Source organism: Dromiciops gliroides, chromosome 4 (assembly GCF_019393635.1).
Source record: "Dromiciops gliroides isolate mDroGli1 chromosome 4, mDroGli1.pri, whole genome shotgun sequence".
NCBI lineage: Eukaryota > Metazoa > Chordata > Mammalia > Microbiotheria > Microbiotheriidae > Dromiciops > Dromiciops gliroides.
The window spans coordinates 159,490,057-159,509,197 of record NC_057864.1 but is presented as its reverse complement, the minus strand read 5'-3'; the positions used below and the strand labels follow the sequence as shown (position 1 = coordinate 159,509,197).

At 36.1% G+C, this 19,141-nt stretch overlaps 1 protein-coding gene across 3 annotated transcripts in view; it reads right to left on the bottom strand.

Annotated features, from left to right (window-relative positions):
* Positions 1-19,141, bottom strand: part of ASH1L (ASH1 like histone lysine methyltransferase) — a 231,182-nt gene that overhangs the window by 170,943 nt on the left and 41,098 nt on the right. For all 3 annotated transcript variants that reach the window (XM_044002148.1, XM_044002147.1, XM_044002149.1), the window contains exon 2: positions 11,023-11,537. In XM_044002148.1, the coding sequence (XP_043858083.1) occupies positions 11,023-11,442 (420 nt within the window). In that variant the 5' untranslated portion in view covers positions 11,443-11,537. The remainder of the gene's footprint in view (positions 1-11,022; positions 11,538-19,141) is intronic.

Here is a 19,141-nt window from a genome sequence, read left to right as displayed (position 1 = left end):
CAGGGTCACACAGCTAGTAAGTGTTAAGTGTCTGAGGCCAGATTTGAACTCAGGTACTCCTGACTCCAGGGCCGGTGCTTTATCCACTGAGCCACCTAGCTGCCCCGTCATTTTTTAAAAATACAACTGAATTTGTATTAATGTTCCTGAAATTTTTTGAAAGAGCAACAGACATTGCATGTTATTATCAGAAACTACTGAACTCCCATTTCTACCCTATTAAAAATTAATTCTGTACTAGGTATTGGAGTAGAGAATGAAAACAAAAATCTCTCAAACTAACATGGTATTCATTTGGAAACATCTGAGTTTAGATTCATGTTTTTCTGTCCGTTTTATCTCTCTAGGTAGGGGGATTAATCTATAAATTTCTTCTTGTGTCTTTTGGTGTCAAACAATGACTACTAGATAGTTTTAGGATACAATGTATTTCAGATTAAGCTAAGTGACTTGCTCATTTCTCAGTCTGTGTCTATTCATCTGGATTTTTATCTCTCTGAATCACAGAATACTGGAAATAGAAGAAACCTTAGTTTCTTAACCCTCTTATTTTACAGATGAGAAAAATGAGGCCCAGAGATAAAGTAACTTGCCCAAACTTACAGAGCTATAGGCTGGAATGAACCCAGGTATCGTAAATCCAACTCCAATTTTTTCTACTGTACAAAGCTGCTCTGTACTTTATTTTCTCTTCAACAAGATTTTCTAAGTGTGGGCAAGGTACAGTGCCAGGGACCACAAACACAGGGCACAAATGAAAAACAACCCTCACCCTCAAAAAGCTTACATTCTACTGGGAGATACAAACAAACAAATACAAAATAATTTGAGGAGGGGAGAGATCACTAAAAACTAAGAGAATCAGGAAAGGTTTCAAGTAATGGGAGGCACCTGAGCACTTGAAGAAAGAAAACGATTCTAAGATGGTAAAGTGGTGAGGAAATGCATTTCAACTACGATGGGATTAGTCATACAAAAATGCAGAAGACAGGAAATAATGAATTTGGGAAAAACCAAGTAGAGCAATTTGGTTAGAATAAAGTAGAATAACAAGAAATCAATCTGGAAACATGAGCTGGAGCCAGACTGAAAAGGGTTTTTTTGTTAAAAGCAATAGAAAACCATTGAACATTCTTGAGGAGGGTAGTAATATGATTATACTTGTGTGTTGGGAAGACTATTTTGGCAATCGTTATGTACCTTAAACTTAACATGTCCAAAACTGAACTCATTATCTTTTCTCCAATAGCATTGTTTCCAATTACATGTAAAGATAGTTTTGAGTTCCATATTTTTCTCCCTTGCCCTCCCCAAGACAACAAGCAATGTAATATAGGTTATACATGTATAATCATGTTTATCAAATTTCCACATTAGTCATGTTGTGAAACAAGAATCAGAATAAAAGGGAAATACAAAGGAAAAAAAAAACAAACAAAAAAGTGAAAATACATGCTTTTATCTGCATTCAGACTTCTTAGTTTGTTCTCTGGATGCAGAGAGCATTTTCCATCATGAGTCTTTTGCAATTGTCTTGGACCATTGTATTGCTGAGAAGTGCTAAGTTGATCATTGCACAGTGTTACTGTGTACAATGTTCTCCTGGTTTTGCTCACTTCATTCAACATCAGTCCATGTAAGTCTTTCCCAATATCCATCTGCTCATCATTTCTTATAGCACAATAGTATTCCATTATATTAATATACCACAACTTCTTCAACCATTCCCCAACTAAATACCCTCAATTTCCAATCTTTAGCCACTACAAAAGAGTTGCTAAAAATATTTTTGTACATGTGGGTCCTTTTCCCTTTTTTATAATCTCTTTGAGATACAAACCAAATCTAACTTCCTTATTGTTGGGGGAACAACCACCAGACCAGTTCAGACCAGGTCTCATCTTCAACTGTCTCATTCCTCCCCTACCAATATCCAATCTATTGCCAAGTCCTGTCAATTCTACCTTCAAGACATCTCTCCTTGGTTGGCACAGGGGGAGAAAAGACATTTCTCCTATACATTTCTCCCTTGATACTGTCACCACTCTGGTACAGGATCTCATCACCTCCTATTTAGATTATTGCAATAGCCTTCTGATTGGTCTCCCTACTTCAAGTCTCTCCCTACTCCAGTTCATCTTCCACTAAACTACCAAAGTACTTCCTAAAATGCAGGTCTCACCCATAAGTCAATAAACTACAGGATCAAAAATAAAATCCTGTGTTTAGTTTTTAAAGTCCTTCATAATCTAATCCCTTCCTTCCTTTCCAGTCTTTTTCCCTCCAATCTATTACAAGTGACACTGGCCTCCTAGTTATTCCTTGAACAAGACATTTCATCTCCTGACACTGTTTTCATTGGCATGTCCCCCATGCCTAGAATGCTCTACCTTCTCATCTCTGCCTCTTGGTTTTCCTGGCTTCCTTCAAGTCTCAGCTAAAATCCAATCTTCAGAAAGAAGCCTTTCCTGGCATATGCTCTAGGGCAGAAGTTCCCAAACTTTTTGGACCCAGGATTCCTTTAACCTCTTAAAAATTACTGAGGACCTGATGAAGAACTTTTGCTTATATGGGTTCTATCTATTGATATTGCTGTATTAGAAATTTAAATGTCTTAATATTATTCCAAAAATAGTTATGACCTTTCAGACCCCTGAAAAGATCTCAGGGATCCTTAGGGAACATAGGACCACACTTTGAAAACCACTTCTCTAGAGCCTTCCGTGAGAGATAAACTACAATTTATTCTGTTTGTATCTTTTAAATAGTTGTTGGCATCAGAATGTGACCTCATTGAGAACAGAGACTGTTTCTGCCTTTCTCTGTTTTATGCTCGCTATTATATAACAAGTTCTTAATAAGTAAGATAAATGGTAAAGTACCTAGCAGTAGCGAGGTGGTGCAGGGGATACAATGCTATACTTGGAATCAGAAAAAAGAGTTCAAATCCTGTCTCAGACACTTATTAGTTTTGTAACCCTGGACAAGTCACTTCATGTCTGCCTCCATTTTCTCATCTATAAAACAGGGATAATAATAGCACCTATCTTCTAAAGCAGCTATAAGCACCAAATGAGACAAAGCATTTTGCAAACTTGGAAATACTATATAACTATCCATAATAAACATTTGTTACTCACTTATGAGGAAGCCAGATTAGAAAGGGGCAAAAATTCTCTACTGAATATTGATACAAAAATTTTAAATAAAGTACTAGCAAGGAAACTACAGAAATAAATCACAAAGACCATAAACTATGACCACACTGGATTTATACCAAGAATGCAGGGCTGGTTCAATATAAGGAAAACTATACACATAATTGTCCATATCAATAACAAAAACAGACAGAAAAAATAAAATGTTTTTGACAAAATATAACAACTATTCTTATTAAAAATGCTAGAAAGCGTAGGAATAAATGGAGCTTTTTCTTAAATATTATGTTTCTAAAATCAAGAGCAACATTATCTCTAATAAGGATAAACTAGAAGCCTCTCCAATAAGATCATGAGTAATGTCACCATTATTATTCAATGTTATACTAAAAATGCTAGCTATAGCAAAAAGGCAAGAAAAATGAAATTGAAGAAATAAAAAGTCAACTGGGAAATAAAACTATCATGTTCTGCGGATAATATGATAGTATACTTAAAAGAACAAGAGAAACAACTAAAAAACTAGTAGAAACAATTTAGCAATTGCAAGATATAAAATAAACTTACATAAATCATCAGCACATACACACACACATACATTTTTTTGGGGGGGGGTGAGGCAATTGGGGTTAAGTGTCCGAGGCTGGCTTTGAACTCAGGTCCTCCTGAATCCAGGGCTGGTGCTTTATCCACTGCACCACCTAGCTGTCCCCATATACATACATTTATACATACACACACACCCCCCTCACCAAGAAAAGAAAGAAAGAGATTTCTATTTAAAATAATTGCAGACAATATAAAATACTTGGGAGTCTACCTGCCAAGACAAAATTCAAGCACTATATGAATATAATTACAAAACACTTTTTTTCCTAACAAATGAAGAACTATTGTCATGGGTAGGTCAAGCCAGTAGAATAAAAATGACAACATTACCTAAATTCATTTACTTATTCAGTGCCATACTAAGCAAACTACCAAAGAACTGTTTTACAGAACTAGAAAAACTAATAACAAAATTAATTTGGAGGAAAAATAGTTCAAGAACATCAAGGGTATAGGCCTACTAGTGGTTTTATATCCTAATGGCACCTCAAACTCAACAAATCCAAGGTCTTCCTGATTTCACTATTTCACTGTGAGTGGCATTATCATTTCAACAAAGCTTCCATTTTAAAACCAGAATGTTATCTTTGACCTTTCTTTTTCCTTCTTGTCCCTCATATCCAGTCAGTTACTAGGTGATGTCAATTATATTTCTTCAATGTCTCATATTCAACTTTCTCTATTTCTACTGCTACTATCTAATCCAAAGTACTTATTACCACTTATTATGCCTAGACTAGTAAGGTAGCCTCCTAATATATTTTTCTACCTTAATTCTCTAACCCTTCACAATTATCCTTTATTCTGCTGCCAGATTAGTATTTTTCTATATAAATCTGGTTACATCATGCCTCAACTTAAAAATCTTTAATGCTACCTATTACATTCCCAAGTAAAATTCAAGCCCTCTTCTTGGTATTAAGCCTTTAATTTGACACTACTCTACCTTCCCCTCTGTGCAGTCTACACTCCAGTCAAATTAAACCACTCTGTCCCTGAATTACAAATATCAACAATTCAAGCTGTTAATTTTAATCCTATTCTAGTGCCTAGATAATGTGAGTTCAGAAATGCTGAAATTTCAAGTATTTACCAATCAAGACAGTGGCAAAGGAAACTGCTTTCATTTTAAAGCTAAAGTAGGGGGTAGCTAGGTGGCACAGTGGATAGAGCACCGGCCCTGGAGTCAGGAGTACCTCAGTTCAAATCCAGCCTCAGACATTTGACACTTACTAGCTGTGTGACCCCGGGCAAGTCACTTAACACCAACTGCCCCCCCCCCACAAAGCTAAAGTAGATCAAATAAAAATTTCTCACTCACATCAAATTTTGAAAGTGTAATAAATTCTGTTATCTGGCACTGCATTAAATAGAAAACTTCAATATATGTATTATATGACATCCATAAAGCTGATACTAAACTTACAAAGACCATAAAGAGCCTTCTAAATAAAATATAAAATTCTGTATAATTTTATTCTGTTGTGTATAATTTTAATATTTTATATCATTATTCACCAAAAAACTGGTAAACATGGTATTTTATGGCAACTGTCTTATTATAAACCAGAATATTCTGCTTCCTGATCATGAGTTGTATAACATATTTTACTATATTTTTCACAAAAAATTCCATTTTCCTCAGAAGATAAACAATACTATATTAAGCATAAATTGTTTGGAATCAAAATCACTACAAAGAGTATTCCAGAAAAAAACTAGTCTGAATTTGGTTTTCCTTCTTTTTAAAATCCCAAACTAAAGAATCTGACTGTACTAATATCTCCAACAGGAGAAATTCTGCTTCCTAAAACAATCTAAAAACATACATTTTCTATTTATTTATTGTCAATTTTATTCTAATAGGATCTTTAAACTAGGAACAGAATTATGAGAATGAGATTATTTTACTGATCTCATATCTTCTTCTGACATTTGCTTAAGGGGGAAAATAACCTCAGTCATTTATCAAGGGTACCTCACTAGTTATCAACATTGAGGAATTGATGGCATAAGATGTTAGTTTTATTGATGCTGTGAAAAAACCACAACTAATTTCATATGAGTGTATTCTATTAGGTTAAGCATCTACAATCAAAGGTAAGGGTAGCTGGTAAAGATACTTTTGAAAAAATTTGAACTCTTATAAACCAAAGCTTCTTAAACGTGAGTATTATCTCATTTAGGGTAGCATAAATGAATGTGGGGTTTGCGAAAAATTTGGCAGCAGTAAAAGGTTATGTATACCTATTTTATACCTATATAGCCAGGATCGTGCAAAAACTTCTCAGGCAAAAAGGGATTGAGAGAGGAAATAGTTTAAAAAGACCTATTATAAACCACTAAGGTGCTATTTAGCAAACTACTGTGGGAGGGTGCTATTATTCCAATGTCCAGCTATATAGTAGGGGACAATAGGCAGTCTATGGTAGCTGAAGCAGGTGAGGGTTCATTAATTAGCCTTTATACTTCATTTTCCCACTCTTTTTTTTTTTTTTGCTTATTTTTTCTTCTATACCTTAAACCTCCTGCTGATAGCATTACTTAAACCCTCACAGATGGTATTTGGGGATAAAGAAGTTGCTATCCCTTTCCTAGCATCTATTCAAAGATATCAGGGAGCTCATAATTTGTAAAAATACATCAATAAACATGTAAAATAAAAGAAACATTTATAATTTTAAAGTATTTGCATCCTGATAAAGAAAATGTAGAAGTCTCATGTAGAAATCAAGAAAAATCACCCTGAGAAAGATAAATGACTGAAATAAGATAAAAAGAAACCATAGAGTTGGGAGAAAAAGTGTTCAAAGTAAATGTTATTTCTCATCTCTATTCTTCTGGATATAGATGAGGACTAGGAACGGTTCGTAAGGTCAAAGAAATGGGAAATTAAATACTTTCTTAGAATTTCCTGGGGTGGCTAGGTGGCGCAGTGAATAAAGCACCGGCCCTAGATTCAGGAGTACCTGAGTTCAAATCTGGCCTCAGACACTTGACACTTACCAGCTGTGTGACCCTGGGCAAGTCACTTAACCCCCATTGCCCTGCCAAAAAAAAAAAAAAAAAAAAAGAATTTCCTAACCTTTCCCTGGTTTAATTCCCACCAACCCAATTAAACATATGAATTTTTAAATCTTAAAAAGCTTTTTGTTGTTGTTGTTAGAAAGGCATATTATCAGGGGGCAGCTGGTGGCACAGTGGATAAAGCACCGGCCCTGGATTCAGGAGTACCTGAGTTCAAATCTGGCTTCAGACACTTGACACTTACTAGCTGTGTGATGCTGGGCAAGTCATTTAACTCCCCTGGCCCCGCAAAAAAAAAAAAAAAAAGAATATTATATTACAAACTCTTATTTTCAAAATCAGAGCACGCTGACATAATAATAATCCATGACTTTCTTGTTGTAGACATGGGTGCCCTCCCACTGGAAATCACAGAAGGCACCCCACAGATGCAAGCTGACAGGATACATACTACTTGGTTTTTTGTTTGTTTTTGTTTTAAGGTACACACAATTTGTTTTGGGGTGGGTTTTTTTGGTGAGGCAATTGGGGTTAAGGGACTTGCCCAGGGCCACACAGCTAGTAGATAAACACAATGTGTACAAGTAAAAAATAATAGAAATCCTCAAGAGGGAAAACTCTTGGTACAAAACCATATCTTCTGCATTGTCTAAGAGGGTTACAAAACACAAAAACAAGTTACCAAGGGAGACAGAAGAATCTTCTTCCCTTAGATTTTTAAAGAGGATATTCATTTGAGTATAATCCTAGAGACAAAATGTAAAAGGAGACAAAACTCTAGGCTATCACCTTTCCTTCTAAAAGCTATCAAGTCATCTTCAGTAAATTTCAAATAACAGAGGCTAAGACATACTCCCTTTATAGAGGAGGAAAATGAGTCAAAGAATAAATGATGATAATGACGATGATAACTAGCATTTTAAAAAGAACTTTAAAGTTTACAAAACACTTCACATCTTAGCTCATTTCAAGAAATCCTCCCAATAAAATCAGGAGTAAAGCAAGGATGCCCATTATCACCTCTATTATTTAATATTGCACTAGAAATGTTAGCTACAGATAAGAAAAAAAAAGAAATTAAAGGAATTAAAACATGCAACGAGGAAACAAATCTATTACTCTTTGCAGATGGTAATGATGTTATACTTAAAAAATCTTAGAGACTCAACTAAAAAACTACTTGAAATTATTAACTTTAGCAAAGTTTCAGGATAGAAAATAAACCCACATAAGTCATCAGCATTTCTATCACCAACAAAGCTCAGCAGCAAGAAGTAGAAAGAGGAATTCCATTTAAAATAACTATAGACAATATAAAATACTTGGCAGGGTTGGTGGCATAGTGGATAAAGCACCAGCCCTGGATTCAGGAGGACCTGAGTTCAAATTCAACCTCAGACACTTAACACTTACCAGCTGTGTGACCCTGGGTAAGTCATTTAACCCTCATTCCCCTGCTAAAATAAAATAAAATAATAAAATACTTGGGAATCTACCTGCCAAGAAAAACCCAGGAACTATATGAACACAACTATAAAACACTTTTCACACAAATAAAATCAGATTTAAACAACAGGAAAAATTTTAATTGCTTAGGGTAGACAGAGGCAATATAATAAAAATGACAATCCTGTCTAAATTAATTTACTTATTTGATGCCATGTTAGCTCATTTCATTCTCATAAATCCCTTCCATTTTATATATGAGAAAACTCAGGTTGAGATGTTAAATGACTTGCCCAGGGACATAAAGCTATTAAAATACTTTAGGCATTTTGAACTCTGGTATTTCTGACTCCAAGACCAAGCAGGATACTATAATCTAGTTTTTCTAACTCCTATCCTGGTTTTCAATTCCAGTGGTAACTTCAATAACACATCTCAAAATTTTTAAAAAGTCAAATATTCATTACGTGCCTATGTTATACAAGGCATTGAGCAAGATGAAAGGGAAATAAATCCTATACAGTCCTTGTTTGTTCTGTTTTGTGGGGCAATGAGGGTTAAGTGACTTGCCCAGGGTCACACAGCTAGTAAGTGTGTCAAGTATCTGAGGATGGATTTGAACTCAGGTCCTCCTAAATCCAGGGCCAGTGTTTCATCCACTGCACCACCTAGCTGCTCCAGATCCCATACAGTCTTAATGCCACAAAAAGTAAGATATGGGAAGGTATGTTAATTGACTGCCAAAGGAAGAAAACATTGTTATTACCATCTCTAAAAATATTATGAAAATAGGCTCAGCAGAGAGAATGCTGGCCCAAGAGTCAGGAAGACTGGAGTTCAAATCCAAACTTAAACACTAGTTAGCCCTAGAGAAGCTTTGAAGGTAAACAGGAAAAAGAAATCATGAGGGATATTAAAAGGTTAAACTGTTTACATTCCTACATGGGAAGATAATACTTCTAACTCATAAGAACTTTCTCAGTATTAGGGCAGCTAAAAGTAATGTACTTAGACAGAGGGCACAGGTGTGAATTGATTATGATGGGATGATATCTGTAAAGAATTTATTTTTTGGTTATCCTTTTTCTTTTTTTGTGAGGCAGGCAAGATCAGGAGACTTATATCTAGGGCCAGATTTGGGCTCAGAGCCTCCTGGGTCCAGGCATGGTGCTTTGTCCACTGTGTCACCTAGCTGATCCATGATGACATCTTTAAAATAAAGTTAAGGAGTAAGAGGAATGCACTGCAAGCAAGGGAAAGGCAGAAGGGGAATGTGGTACAGTAGCTCACATAAAAGAAACAAGAAAAAGCTTATGGAATAGAGGGGAAGATGGGGAAGGAGTGGGGGAGTGAGTAAGCCTCTCATCAAAATTGGCTCAAAGAGGGAATAACATATATGCAAGTGGGCATAGTAATATATCTTGCCCTGAGGGAAAGTGGGAGGGGAAGGGGATAAGGTGGGGAGAGGTAAAGGAAGGGAGGGCAGATTGGGGTAAGGGGAAGTAAAAAGCAAAACACTTTTGAGGAGAGATAGGGTGAAAGAAGATAGAAAATAAGAGTAAATATCAAGGGGAGGGAATAGGATAGAGAAATGATGAGCAGGATGCTATCAGAAGGGAATATGAAAAATGCAAACCATCAACAGAGAAAGAACTGATGGTATCTGTATGCAGATTGAAGTATAATTTTTTTCTTAGTTCCTCTTTCTAAAGTTATTTTGTCTGTTTTCTTTCACAACCTGACTAATGTGATGATGTTTTCCATGACTGCACATGTATAACTTATACTGAATTGCTTGGTTTCTTAGGGAGGGGTGAGGAAGGAGGGAGGAAGAAAATCAATGTGAAAAAAATGGGTTTTTTCCCACATGTAACTTGGGGGAAATTCTAAATAAATATTTTTTTAATAAAATATAATAAAAATAAAAACTAACACTAGTTAGTTGTGTGATACTAGACAAGTCAATTTACTTCTATGTGCCTCAGTTTCTCCATCTATAAAATGGGAATAATAATAGCATCTATCTTCCAAGTTGTGAGGAAAAAAGAATATTTTTGAAGCACTTGGTAAAATTTAAAATGCTATATGAATGCTACCCATTATTTTAAGGCTAGCTGTCTCCCCCCAAAAAGAATGTTTCACTATTTCTATTTTACTAAATAACAGCTGATAATACTAATGGAAAAAAGTTCTTTTATTACATTAACCATTCTGTATAAGTATAAAAAACAAAGCTTTTAAAGTCTGGCATCTTTATGATTTCTGGCAATATACCAAAGAAGAGAATACAGCTTAACCTTACTCTAATAGTAAAATCTAGATATATCACAAATTCAGTCAGTAAGGTTAAGATTTCTGTTCAAATGTTAAACCTACTTTTTCTCCCCTCTTCCAATGTGTAACATATATGGTGTTTTGCAATGAGGGAATATATTCCCAACATTGTCCCCAACGGAAAACAAGTAAAATGAAACATTATCTGATCCCATTCATAAGTATAGAAAAACAATGGAAGGAACTGAGTACTATGCCTCAATATCTGCCACGAGTGTATAGGATATGCACATTTATATTTCTATATATAATACACTACATACATACAAATTCCCAAATCTTTAATACTCTTGAACACACTGCTTACGCTGCCTGAGAACTGGAGATAATTAATGGACTTCATATGTTTGTTGAAATGTACAAAATATGTGGTTTTATAGAAATCAATAGATGAAGTCACAGATTACCACTGGAGACAAGAAATTCAAATCTGAAGAATCCTACTTACTCGTTTTGAAGGGCAAAGTTCATTTTTTTCATCTGTCATCTTCCCACTTTTCAGTGCTTTCCTTGGATGCTTAATGCTTGTTTTTATGGCAGGTCGACACACATAGTTCTCCAAGTTTTTAGGAGGCTTTTTAGTTCTCTTAGCCTGGAGGCCAATTTTCAACTTTAAGTTTCCCTCTGAAAAGTTTGTTTCTTTCACAGAAAACTGTTGCTGTGCATCAGTCAAACCATCGTTTTTCCCTGTCTCAATATTTCTGTCCCGATTCCGCCTCCAAAGGTCCTCTTCCTCCTTAGTGCTATTCTCTAGTTCCACTTCTCTCTTACTAACCAGTGTTCCAGTGTTGATGGCAGAGGGACTCTTTCTTGCAAATCCTTCGGAGTCGGAACCCACTCCTAACATAGCAGTATTCCTATGGTCCATCACAAGTGCACGCTATTTCCAAGGAATCTTGTGGAAGATTTACAAAGTTGTATTAAACAGAAATGGCTGTTTTCCAAAACTTGCAACCAACATCTCTGGTAGGACAAACAGAACAAAAAAATTAATCAGAAAAAAAAAATTGTTTGTTCAGAAAAAGCCATGAATTTTTCCCAAACAGATATCTATAAAGTAAACCTGTCATAATTTTGGGTACTCAAGTTTTTTAAATAATGATTTTTTAGTAGTCAAAATTACAAATGGTCAGATTTTTAAAAAACAATTATCAAAATTGCCAGTGTTCTCCTAACTTTAAAGGTCAACTCTAGATAGTAACAAGTAGTTTATTTCTGGATCTTAAAATCAGCTAGTAGGAATTCTAAAACAATTAGTCAGAAGTCTTGTGCAAATAACCAACATTAATTCTTTCTTCATCAAAGGCATTTTAAAAACTCAGGGGGAAAGATGCACTTTTAAGGAGTCTTCTATTCCTAGATGTGTCATTCAATAAACACATTAATGGCCACTTGTAGTATTAGAGATTTTCCTAAAGCAGTCTGTCAACAAGTGGACATTTGTGTAGCTAGATATACAGAACTGTTATACACATCACCATGTAGATACTGTACCTAAGCAATTCTGAAACTTCTTGGTCTTAGGCTCACTTTATACTCTTTTTCTTTTCTTTCTTTCTTTCTTTTTTTTTTGCAGGGCAATGAGGGTTAAGTGACTTGCCCAGGGTCACACAGCTAGTAAGTGTCAAGTGTCTGAGGCCAGACTTGAACCCAGGTCCTCCTGAATCCAGGGCCAGTACTTTATCCACTGTGCCACCTGGCTGCCCCCTCTACTTTATACTCTTAAAAATTATTGAAGACCCACCAAAGAGTTTTTGCTTATGTAGGTTATATTTATCAATATTTACCATGTTAGAAATTAAAACAAATTAGTATTATTGTGAAAAGTTTTAACCTCAAGGACCATCTTTGAGAATTTCAGGGTCCATCAAGGGCCCCCCAGGCTACCCTTGGAGAACTGCTGGTCTAGAAGAAGGCTTTTTAAACTTTCCACTCATGACCCCTTTTCACCTGAGAAATTTTTATGCAACCCTGGGTGTGTGTGTGTGTGTGTGTGTGTGTGTGTGTGTGTGTGTGTGTGTGTGTGTGTAAAATAGGTATATGTAACTTTTTACTATTGTCAAATTTTTCATGAACCCCACATTCAGTTACACAACCCCATATAGAGTAGGGACCCAGTTTAAGAAGCTAACTCTAGAGTCTTCCATCTGTAATAAATTCCAGGTTATCCTATATAGATTTTGTTTATAGATAGCTGTTTGTATTATGTTTTTGAGGCCAACACTCTTATCTACTAATACACACTACATCCACTGTAATAAGTACAGAAGAGATACAAAGTACTATGACAGGGCAGCTAGGTGGTACAGTGGATAAAGCACCAGCCCTGATTGCCCCACCACACAAAAACCAAAACAAGTCCCTGCTTTCTAGAACCTTACATTCAAATAAGGAATTTTGTGTGTATGTAGATACATATATGTAATCTCTTTTGCCTCCAACCTACTTGCATAGTTGTGGTAGAATAATCTTTTTTTTTTTTTTTTGGTGAGGCAATTGGGGTTAAAGTGACTTGCCCAGGGTCACACAGCTAGTAAGTATTAAATGTCTGGGGCCATGTTTGAACTCAGGTCCTCCTGAATCCAGGGCTGGTGCTTTACCCACTGCGCCACCTAGCTACCCCCAGAATAATCTTTCTTAAATCTAAATTATCATATCATGTCACTCCTTTGATTATCATATTATGTCATTCCTTTGACAACGGGTCTACAAATAGCTCCGTTTCCTATAACAGGTATCAAACATGTGACCCACAAAGGCAGCCCAAACAAGATTAAAATGTAACTGGGGGGAAAATTACTAAATAAAAATACCATAAAATGTAGGCAACATTATATTTTTTAATGAAGTCAATGTATGTCCCAGAAGGATGCTTATGTTCAGTAAGTGGCTCCTGCTTCTATTTAAATTTGACACCATTGTGCCACAACACTGAATCTAAACTCAGATGTGGTCTTAAAACCGTTTATTATCTAGCCCCATCCTAATTCAACTTTACAGAAGCACAGATCTAAAGCAGTAAGGGATCTCAAAGGCCATTTGGAACTCCCTCATTTTACAGATGAGGAAATCAGCCCAGTGAAAGTATTAAGTGACTTGTACAAAGGTCGCAAAAGGAAGAAAAGAAAAAAAAAGACAGAGGTAGGATTTTATTCCCACTATAACATGATATATACTTTCATCTTTAGGCTGGTCTCACAGTCCTCCTTATATGCTATCTATATACATTACTGTCTTAGCAATTCTAAAGGCCCTTAACAATTCTAATATTAGACACCATCAACCCCATTTTCTCCTCATGAGAGCTAGAATTCCCCATCAACTAAGTGCTGAACACCACCTGTATGTAAGCAACTCAAATTCAGCACCTGCACTGCATGTAAGCAACTCAAATTCAACACGTCCAAAACAGAACTGATTTCCCCTCAAACCTCCCCTACCCCATTTTTAATTTTGTAGTCATCTAGGTTTTCAACTTTAGGGTCATCTTCAATTATTCATTTTCTCTTACTTTCTATATCAAATCATTTTCCAGGCTCTATTGATGCTATTTGTACAATCCCTCTCAAAAGGGTCCCCTTCTCTCTATCACCTAAGTTCAGGCTTTCATCAACTTTCACCTGAATAACTTCTGAAGTGATTTTCCTAGTCTCTCTTTACTGCAATCTCTGATTCCCCAAAGAGTTGTCAAATTGATATTCCTAAAGTACAGACTATGTCATCCCACTCAATGATTTCCAATAGTTCCTACTTGTCTCAAGGACAAGGGTTCTTAACTTTTTTTTTCATCATCCCCATGGGCAATCTTATGAAGCCAATGAACTCCTTATCAGAATATTTTTAAATGCATAAAATAAAATATGTAGTACTAAAAAGAGACCTCATTTCACTGAAATACAGTTACTGAATACTAAAACAAACAAAAAGCTCATGGACCCCAAGTTTGAACTACTACTCTAAGATAAAATGTGATATTCTAGTTCCAAATTATCATTACAAGCTGATATCAAATTATTGTCCCTTATGTACTCTATGTTCCACACAAGATGTTACATCTGCCACCTCCATTAATCTGCATAGGTTGTCCCCTTCGCCTAGAATGCTTTCCTTCTTGTTTTCCTTTGCTTATAATCCCTAGCTCCCTTCAAGGCTGTCTTTTCTCACCTAAGTCCACCCACCCCAGTTGTTAAAGCTCTCTTACTTGAAATATACATATTTTACACACACACACACACACACACACACACACACACACACACACATCAAGAACCTATCAAGTATCATATATGTATAGGGGGGTGAGTGTGTGTATAAACTTATCAAGTCATATGTCTAAAACTATATAGTGTTTACTTATCTGGGTATATGCTACAACCCCATCCAAGCACTTAAGCACGGTATTTTGCAGATAAAAAATTAGTAAATGCTACATGTCATTGAAAGATCTGCCTCCTTATAGTTCTCATCCATTGGGTCTTTGCTAAATGTAATCTCTTTTTGACATGGTATTTCTTCTAATATTTGAAGATGGCTTTCATCTTCAACTGCCCCCTCTTCCCCAATTCAATTAAATGAACCTTTAACAGACAGGGTAAAAAGGATACTATATATGTGCATATAATGATATACATGTAAACATACACAGATGATGAACTGAATCCTTGTTTTACTACTTACTCCCCATGTGACTGAAGACAAATCAAAAATCACTTTACCTCTCCTTATCTATAAAAGGAGGAACTGAATTAGCTGATCATCAGTGTACCTTCCAATTGAACTTATGATACCAAAAAAGTATCCACTATATGCAAGGCACTGTGCATGAAGTATATGATACAAAAGATTACCATCACCTTTCAAGTTGGCTAGACCTTCATTTCAACATATTTTTAGGCATTATGGATTTAAATTTTAGATTCATAATAATGTACACTTACTAATTTAGGCTTACCAACTAGTTAATGAGGCACCTTATTTTATTTTATTTTTTGGCACCTTATTTTAATTACCAGTATTACATTGTCTTTATTCTGATCATTTTTAGTCATCAGGGTTGGGTTTTTTTTGGGGGGGGGGGTTAAGGGACTTGCCCAGGGTCACACAGGCTAGTATCAAGTGTCTGAGTCTGGATTTGAACTCAAGTTCTCCTTGAATCCAAGGCCAGTGCTTTATCCACTGCACCACCTAGCTGCCCCCTTTAGTCATCACTTTTATAGTGCATAGGTTTCTATCAACCCCGTATCTACTTTATCCACATCTTATAAATACACATATATGCTGTTTAGAACATAAGCTCCTTCATGGAAAAGATTAATTGATTTTCTTTGAATCCTTAGTACAGCACTGGGCACATAGCAAGTACTGAACATGTTGAATGCCTGAACTAATCATGTCCCTTTATGATCTTTGCAGTTTTCCCCTATCCCTTACTTTATAATACTAATTCCTTACTTTAAAATACTATATAATATGCACAAGAAATGTCAATTTGTCTAAAAATTTTTAAAATGTAAAAACTTTTCAGCAATAGGTCTAATTTCTAAGATATACAAGCAACATTAAAATTCATAGTAAGAGCCATTCTTCAATTGAGACATGGTCCAAGGAGATGAACAGGCAAGTTTTCAGAGGAAAATATGAGAACCTATCAATAGTCATTTTAAAAAACTATCTGAATTATTAATAACTAGAGAAATAAGAATTAAAACAACTCTGAGGTACAACCTCACACCCATCAGATTGGTAAAGGTGACAAAAAAGAAAAATGACAAATGTTGGAGGGGGCTGTGGGAAAATAGGTATTGAGTGTCCACTGTTGGCATAACTATGAACTGGTTCAGCCACTCTGGAAAGCAATTTGGAACTATACCCCAAATACTACTAAACTGTGCATACCTATTGACCCTAAACAACTTCTACAAAATCTATACCCCAAGAGATCAAAGAAAGGCAAAAAGCAGTCCCTGACCTCAAGGAGCTCAATCTAATGGAGGAGATGACAAATAAACAAGTATGTATAGATGCTTGCCTATAAATACAGGAAAAATAGGAAATAATTGTAGAGAAGGCACTAGAATTAAGAGGGACTGGGAAAGGCTTCCTGTAGAAAGTACAATTTTAGTTGGGACCTGAAAGAGGTCAAGGAAGTCAGGAGCCAAGGGATGAAGAAGGAGAGCATTCCATGCCCAAAGCCAAAAAATGAAGTATCTTTTTGGGATAGGAGTCCAGTTTCACTGGGTTTAAGATTAGAAAGTTGGGAGAGGAGGAAGGGCAAGGTTAGGAAGGACTTTAAATATCAGAAGATTTTATATTTCATCCTGGAGATGACAAGGAACCACTAGAGTTTATTAAGTATGGGAATAATTTGGTTGGAGCTATGCACTTTACGAAAACCACTTTGATGACTGATTAAAGGATACACTGGAGTGGAGACAGCCTTGTGGCAAACTAACCAACAAATCAGTTATTTCAATAGTCCAGGCATGAGGCGATGAAGTCTTATATGACCAGAATGGAGGAAGTACCAGGGAAGAGAAGGGGGGCATATTCAAGAGATGTTACAAAGGTGAAATCCACAGGTCTTGGCAACAGACTAGATATGGGGGTGAGGGAGAGTGAAGAGCCAAGAATGATTCTTAGATTTCTAGCCTGAGGGACTGGGAAGAGAGTAATAAGGAAATCTGGAAGAGGAGATGCTTTGGGGAAAAAATAAGTTCTGAAAGGTGATTGGAGGTGTGAATTTGGAGGTTCATAGATTTTGGTGGGATAGGTAGATTGGGGAATAATCAGCATAGATAAGATAATTAAATCTTTGGGAAAAGGTACCACCAAGTGAAGTAATACTTAGAAGAAAAAAAGAACAGAGAACTAGGTTCTAAACCAATCAGAACTGGACAGTTTCTTAACTGGTACAATTAAGTATCAGGTCCTTTGACCCTCCATCTTGTACTATACCTACTTTGGGGCAATTCTAACTGCCCATCTTTAATTATTAACTGTATCTTCCCTCTCTGTAGAGGAGGAGGGAAGAGCTTCTGTTATCCACTATTCACTACTCATTCTGGCTCTGTGTATTATTTCTCTTTCCCCAACTTCTGCCATGTAACGATTGGAATGATGCCACCTGCTGGAGACTTACTGTAGGAAAGCTCCACCATGAGGAGAAGTTCTCTGAGGGCAAGACCATGTGTCTTTTCTTTGGTGTCAGGAAGCGATGTTGGCTTGTGGGAGGAAGAAGGGGGAGGCTGGCGCTCTGACTCACTCTCTTTCCTGTGGACTCTGGCGGAGAGCAGAGCTAGGAATGCTCTCTCCCTTTAATAGATAGAGGAATCTAGGCCTTTCTCTTTCTCTTTACCAAATTCTTATTCTCCTTAATAAATGTTTAAAAGTCTAACTCTTGATAAAGCTTCTAATTTATTGGCGACCACTCATTAGAGATTTTAGATAGTTTAGCTAGAATTTTAGCCTTATACAGCCACATCCTCTTCTTCATCCATAAAATCTCTCTGGAACATATTTTCCTCATCTGTAAAATGAAAGAAATTGGCTAACTGACCACTACAGTACCTTCTAGAGCTAATTTACTAAAATAATCCTAAGAATCTAGAAACTGTTACTACAATGACTTTCAAATCCTTTTATCCTTGTCTCCCTAATACCTTGGCAAAGCATTCTGTCCACTGTTTAATAAATGTTTGAATTGGTTTCTATTCTCACTACTATATCTGTTAACAGTCTTCTCATGATCAAAAGTTTTTATTCTATTCACACTCAACTATCTTTGAAATTTTCAAAGAAATTCAAAATATCAACAACCATATAAAAATATGTAATCACTAATAATTAGAGAAATGTAAATTAAGGCAACTTCACACCTATCTATAAGAAAAGTAAAGATGACAAAAGAGAAAAATAACAAATGTTGTAGGGGCTGTGGGAAAGAAAAAAACACACTGATGCACTACGGATAGAACTGTTAAAGGCAAAAATTCTAGCTAGTCTGTCTAAAATATCTAATGAGTGGCTGCCAATAAATTATAAGCTTTAGCAAGAGTTAGGCTTTTAAGCATTTATTAAGGAGAATAAAAATGTGGTAAAGAGAGAGAGAAAGGCCTACATTCATCTATCTATTAAAGGGAGAGCACATTTCTAGCTCCGCTTTCCACCAGAGTCCAAAGGAAAGAGAGCAAGAGAGAGCACCAGCCTCACCTTTCCTCCTCCCACCAGCAAACATCACTTCCTGACGCCAAAGAAAAGACTCCTGGTCTTGCCCTCAAAGACCTTCACTTCATGGCAGAACTTTCCTATAGTAAGTCTCCAGTAGGTGGCATCATTCCAATCATTACAGAACTGTGAAATCTGTACAGCCATTCCAGAAATCAATTTGGAACTAAATACAAAAAGTTACTGAATTGTGAATTGCTAGTGATAGTAGTCCTATCACTAATATGCCTATACCCCCAAAAAATTAAGGAAAGAAGAAAAGGAATCCATATGTACCAAAATATTTATACCAGCTTGTTTTATGGTGGTAGTGAACTAGAAATGAAGGGCACAGACATCAAGGG